At 43.3% G+C, this 6,873-nt stretch overlaps 1 protein-coding gene and 1 pseudogene across 5 annotated transcripts in view; one reads left to right on the plus strand and one right to left on the minus strand.

The window, feature by feature from the left end:
- Mysm1 (Myb like, SWIRM and MPN domains 1) overlaps positions 1 to 943 on the minus strand; it is a 39,744-nt gene extending 38,801 nt beyond the window's left edge. For all 5 annotated transcript variants that reach the window (XM_036177761.1, XM_036177766.1, XM_036177764.1 and 2 more), the window contains exon 1: positions 858 to 943. In XM_036177761.1, the coding sequence (XP_036033654.1) occupies positions 858 to 919 (62 nt within the window). In that variant the 5' untranslated portion in view covers positions 920 to 943. The remainder of the gene's footprint in view (positions 1 to 857) is intronic.
- On the plus strand, positions 918 to 6,472 carry LOC118577927 (annotated as a pseudogene).
- Positions 6,473 to 6,873: the final 401 nt, after the last annotated feature.

Raw genomic sequence — 6,873 nt, forward strand, 5'->3', positions numbered from 1 at the left:
CCTGCCACGATATAGGCCCCAAATAAGCCAATATTAGTAATAGCACATAGTTCAACAGCGTTCTAACGAAGTTGCTGACAAGTTACAAGTAATGTTCTTCTGGCTTCTACCTGAGTTCCCACTTTGGCTCCCATTACTTAAAAGAAGGGATAATTCTTACTGCTAAAGCAAGGCGTCAAAGCAGGTTCAGTTGCAAACCACACTGCCCGTCCTGCAGGCACTGGTATTTAACAACATCGCTCACTGGACCTTCACTGTATTATCCCTAAAACAGTAAAGAACCATGTCGAGCATCTTACATAGGCTAAGGCATCTTTTACAATTACTTCCTCGAGGCTCTCAACAGAAAGAAAGACACCTGATTCTTGGTTTCCAAGCAAGCGAGCAGAGGCCCAGTAAACAGGAAGTGAAATGCAGAAGGAAAACCTGAATTGTCCAGCTATAAAATCTGGACATCCCCACCCCACCCCCCATTATGCTGCCGTTCCGCAAGTTTTCACTACTTTCTCTGGGAAGAACGAATCAAACGACTGGACCAAGGTCGCTTGCGGACGCAGAACCAGGTGTCTATGAGGACAGGTCCTGTGGACTAGACGCCCGTATTCAAGTTGCAGTGAGGGGCCTGAGACAGAGCGCAGGCAGGAAGGAATCCCAATTGGAACATGTCCACTGCGTTCCGGGAAGCAGAGAAAAACAGTCTGGTCCCGGAGCTCAAGCCACGCCCCGACCCGCAGACCCAGCCGACTTCCGGCCAGGAGCAGCCCGAGTCCCGACGCCGTCCACGCGGACCCGGAGACCGCATCCTCCGGCCCTCGCCTAGCACCGCCCGGCCCGCAGGTCCCCGCTCCGCGCCTCACCCCGGCTGTGCAGCCGCCACCACATCTCCTTCCACATCCACATCCGCCTCCTCCGCCTCCATGACTGCGCCTGACCCGGGCGTACTCGCGCGATCCCGCGAGATGCAGCGGGCCGGGGGCGGGGCCGGGGCGGGGCCTGCAGTGTTGCGCGCGCGGCCGGGGAGGCGGGGCTTGTGGGGAAAGGCGCTGGCCCGAGAGACCCGGGGGATTTACTGTGAAAGACTCTCTTTCTCCACCCCACCCTTCCACCCTCAGTTCCCGTCCAGGTCCCCGGACGCTGGGGTGTCTCACTTCTCTCACGTGTTATTTGAGGTTACTCACAGCAGGTATCTTTCCTGTTTGGACGAGAGACCCTGCTGTGCGTGTGGCAACTCTATTTACACACACACACACACACACACACACACACACACACACACGTCCCCCCCCACCCCCCCCAGTGAATTCTTAAAATGACCCAGTGGGATAGGTGCAGGTTTTATGGATTTTATGTCACCGATAAGGAAACAGGCTCAGAAAGTTGACGTGATTGCCCAAGCATAGAGCTAGGAAGACTGGCCTTGTAAACTCTGTCCTCAGAGTGCTCACCATATACAAATCATTGCTGGGAAGGAAAGAACTTAAGGAATTAGATACCACCTCTATGTATTTCTCTGCCTGAGAATCTTTCATATAGTTAGAATCCTTGGCTCACGGTCTTCTCTATTGGACTGATTTCCTTAAGGACAAAGCCTGTCTGGGAGTCCTTACACTGTCAGCATTCAACATGGTGTCTCACACATCGTAGGAACTTAATAAATGTTGTGCGAATCGATAAAGTAGGCTATTTCACACCTCAGTCTGAGAGTGTGATGGCAGGAGATGGGGAAAGAAATGTGTAAAATGAGTGCCCGGTGCTCAGGAACTGAACAGTGTGAGGTTTAACCTCAAGACAACCTGGAGATATATTTTCTGTAGTTTTGTTTTGTTTGTTTACCTGTCATCAAAGGACTTATCCAGTAACCAGTACTAATAGCTCGCCTGACACAGAATAGGCATTTAGTGATGTCTATTGAATTTAATTTGGGAAATGCAAAATGAAGACATTAGTCTCTAACTCAAGTTAAAAAGAACCAAGAAAAAAAAAAAGTATCAGCGAATATTGCAGTACATACTACTTAGGCAGGATCAGGAATGGTGCCTATTTTCATTGCACCGTGTGAGAAGCTGAGGAAGCCTTGACTGAATGTGTACAGGGTGATTGAAATCCCAAGTGAATGCGTATTGTTATGTGTACAGCCATATCAAGTACCCAATGCCTTAGACCCATGGGGCAGCCATGCCAGTCCAGGTCAGGCTCAGAATGGCAAAGCCTTCTTGTGGTCCAGGTATGAGTATCTATGAACAGTTGACCACAGTGGGCAAAAACTAGCAAGTGTAGCTTTTTCCTCCTGGGTGTTTACAGCCTGAGACTGCTTCCCTGCAGAGACCTCCTAGAGACTAGCTTACTCATACCCCTGTGCTGTACATAAATTGTGCGGAGGTTGCACTGTGGGCTCTGTGTTGTGGGTGGAGTTAGTTGGTGCCACTCCATTAGAGTGTGCTCATCCCACCTGATGTCAGCTTTTTTGTGTATGTCTGTTGTTTCTTTAGTTCCTGTCGTCTTCATTCCCTCATCACCCCAGCCATGTTTCAAGAACCACACACATGCAAGACAGCAAGACTGCAGCATAGACTAGAAATCCTCATCATTCATATCTAACTTATCTTTTATCATAGCTAAGGAAATTATAACTCTAGTCTTCAACTACATCAAAGACCCCAGAAGGATATACTATTACCAGAGAAACTGGAGAAGGATGCAGGCAACTTTCGGAAGTCTTGCAGGGTAGACAGAGACACCTGGCAGCCTGGACAGTCATCCAAAATTATAGTTACAACTTAGGATATACGTAATATCTTAGATAGAACATATTAAGTATCAGATTCAGGTTCTTTAGGATAGGACACTTTCTGGAATGATCTTTGTAACACTCCATTTACCTATGGTCTAGACTTCTGTAGATTTTAGTATGTATTTCTTGCTTGATATTGTTCACATTGGTTGTAATTGAATCTTATCTAGGTCATTATCCCTCATTACTCCTGGACAATATTTGATAGCCATTCCTTTGTATATAGTCTTGTATTAGGTTAGAACTTTCTTATTTAGCCATTCCAGCTTGGATCTGGAAGTTCCAATCCCCATTGAGGCTTCGGTAACTGTCATGCCAACAAGGCAGGGCCGAGAGAGGACCCTGAAGACCCGGGATCTGAATGTGCCGGCTCTCTTGGTTCCTGGACCCTGGATACTGGAGGTAGACCGAGCGGAGTTCTCCAGAGAACACCTCTGGACTGCCCTACACCTTTCCCAGATCCTGTTACCTATCCCTTCATTTGTAAGTTACCCCACAAAATAAACCTCCCTTTTAACTATGTGGAGTTGGCTTAATAATTTCACCAGTAGAGTCCCTATGCTAGAGCTGACACGTGAGAATCCCTAAACTAGAACATTAAAACAGTGATTATAAGTGTACTCTGTATTTAAAAAGTTAAGTAGAGACATAGAAAATATAAAAAGGATGACACAGAATCTTTGGAAATGGAAAGTATATTTCCAGAGATGAAGAACACATTTGATGGGACTAATGGAAGAGCAGATATTTCTGAAGAAACAATCAGTGAACTTGACTACATAGTAAAATAAACCATCCAAATGAAATACACAGAATGACAGAAATAAATAAATAAAAATGGGCAAGGAATTACTGAGCTGTCCAATGAGCAACTTTGAACGTCTTACTATATAAATAATTAGAATCTCTGGAAAACAAATCAGTAAAACATTTAAGAAGATAATGACTGAAGATATTTCCTGTTTTGAGGAAAATAATAAATTAATAGATTCAGGGAAACTCCACAAACAAATGATACTGTACTAAGGTCAGTTGTAATAAAATTACTCAAAACCAGTAGACAAAGACTCGTCAACCTAAAGATCTATTTCTAGTAAACCAACTTTCCAAAATGACAACTAGTCTTTTGTTCTGTTTTGTTTTGAGACAGAGCTTGCTATGTAGCTCAGACTTGCCATGAACTCAGAATTATCTTGCCTTTGTCACCAGAGTGCTGGGATTATAGGCATGCACCACTCTCCCCAACAAAAATGTTTGGAAGATATACAAAATATGGAAGATCAAAAATTATTAAACAACATCCTTCAAGAAGAAGGAAGTTAGGGGTGGGGCAAAAAAAGAAGAAGGAAGTTAAATGAGATGAAACTGGGACTACATAAAAAATGAGGAACACAGGATTCATACATAAGACTCTGTGAATGTGTTGGGGAGCTATATAAATGCTTATATCTTTGTGTTTACACATGTCAGCATAAGTGTACACACTTTACAGTGGCCAGTAGTAAATGTCAAATATCTTCCTCTATCATTTTCTACCTGTGTTTTGACTCAGAATCTCTCACTGAACCTGGAGCTCACCCATCCAGCAAGACTAGCTGGCCAGCAAGTTAATGTCTCTGCTTCCCCAAGCTAGGCATTCCACAAAACTCCACTTTTCACCTGGGGATCTGAATTCAGGTCCTCATATTGAGCAGCAGGCCCTTCACTGCCTGAGTCATCTCTAGAGCTCCACAAGCAAAACTTTTCCTTAGTATTTAAATCTAAGATTATTAACTGTTAAAAAGAAAGTAGGCCAGGTGTGGTAATATATTCCAGTGTTAAAGAGGTGGAGGAGGGAGGATCAAGATCTGTGGTGGTACTGTGTTCCCCAAAATAGTGTGCACCCTAATAAACTTATCTGGGGTCAGAGAAGAGAACAGCCACAATATTAAACATAGAGGATAGGCAGTGGTAGCACACGCCTTTAATCCTGGCATTCAAGAGCAGAAATCTGCCTGGATCTCTGTGAGTTCAAAGCCACACTGGAAACAGCCAGGCATGGTGACTCACGCCTTTAATCCCAGGAAATGATGGCAGAAAGCAGAAAGGTATATAAGGCATTTATGCTAATTAGTTTGTATTTTAAAGTGCTTTAAAAACAGAAAGTGTCACACAATTGCTCTAATATTCTTTCCTTATGAGTGGAACTGTCTGGTAGATGATTGCCAAAGATTTAAAAGAGTTCCCATCTTAAAAACGCAATAGCTAAAGAGCAGAGAGGAAGCTCACTTTATGTATAGAGGTGATAAAATATATGAATGCAGACATAGAGTTACGGACTACACTTGGCAAGCATTAGATATGGCTTCAGTTTTTCCAGGAAATTAAGCTGCGTTTTCTTTTATTTCCTATCTCCGATTCCCTGAAATCATATAAGGTAGCTACTGAAAATGCTGTTTTCAATATGTTGTGAGGGATGTTTGCCATTGTTCTTCTTGAATTTTAATTATAATAATGATACATCCATCTGACATTAGTTGGACGAGAATAAAAGGAGCCAGCATTAATGAGTTCCTACTGTGTGCCAAGCATTTTACACCCATTTCTTACAGCCAGACAACATTTCTCCGAGGCAGGAATTATTTCTTTACAGATGTGTTAACTGAAGCTCAGAACAGTTAAGCCATTTACCCAAAGAAAGGTAACTTATTATCTTTTCATTACATCATGGAGTTTTGAGTACCAATTGCATCATTCTGACTTAAACCTTTTCTTCTCAGCAATACCCAGCGTCAGGAATAGCTCCAGGTGAATGGGCGTAGACAGGCTTGGGTCATGTGCCAATCCTGAGCCCAAGAGGGTTCAGTTCCATTAGGACCACATGCAATAAGGAGGGATAATGATACTTAAACCGAAAAGAGGCTGTGTTTTTAGAGACGAGAGAAAGGATGCTGGGCAGGCATAAAACAAATGCTCACTGTGCTGTTCAATACCATAATTCCTCCCTGTTCCTCTGTCAACACATGACCCAAGTGTGTTACATGAGGAAAGCTGCACAGTCTCTACATGTTTCTGTTTCTTCATCTCTAAAATGAAAATGATTAATGATTTTTTAAAAAGTGTTTCAGCCTCACCGTGACCGCTACTGCTGGCACTTGCTCCGAGTGGCCCTTCGGCTCCAGCTCTGACGAGATGATCCATGGCTTCCAGAGCATCCACCAGGACTTTTTCTTGGGGCCCTGGAAGCTGACAGTGTCCAAGACCCACATCATGAAGTCTGCGGATGTGGAGAAGTTAGCTGGTGAATTGCATATGCCACCCCTCCCTGAAATGATGTTTGTAGACAACGTTCTAAGGATCCAGCATGGCTCTGGCTTTGGAATTGAGTTCAATGCTACAGATGCACTCAGATGTGTAAACAACTACCAAGGAATGCTTAAAGTAGCTGTGCTGAAGAGTAGCAGGAAAGTTGGATGGAGGGTGAACACTCCAAAGAAGTTATTAAACCATATGATTGGCCCTATACAACAGATTATAAAGGAACGTTACTTGGAGAATCTCTCGAGTTAAAGGTTGTACCTACAACAGATCATATAGATACAGAGAAATTGGAAGCCAGAGAATAGATTAATTTTTTTTGAAGAAGTTCTCCTGTTTGAAGATGAATTGCATGATCATGGAGTGCTGTGGGATGTTCTATAAGGTAAATGTGTTGCTCTGATTGGTTAATAAATAAAACACTGATTGGCCAATAGCCAGGCAGGAAGTATAGATGGGACAAGGAGAGAGAAGAATGCAGGGAAGTAGAAGGCTGAGGCAGAGAGATGCTGCCAGCCACTGCCATGACAAGCAACATGTAAAGACACTGGAAGGCAGTTTTGTTTTCTTTGAATCTACATTATCTAGCACGATGTCTGGTATATAGTGGACACTTATAAATTTTGTCAAATTATTCAACAGGGAAGATTAAGGCCTAGATTTTTAAAAATTAAAATTAAAAGTTTATTAGTTTATATTAAGTGTGTGTGTGTGTGTGTGTGTGTGTGTGTGTGACATGCACATGCATACTTGTGGTGGTTAGAGGAAAACTTGGGAAAGTTGGT

Source organism: Onychomys torridus, chromosome 2 (assembly GCF_903995425.1).
Source record: "Onychomys torridus chromosome 2, mOncTor1.1, whole genome shotgun sequence".
NCBI classification, from domain to species: domain Eukaryota; kingdom Metazoa; phylum Chordata; class Mammalia; order Rodentia; family Cricetidae; genus Onychomys; species Onychomys torridus.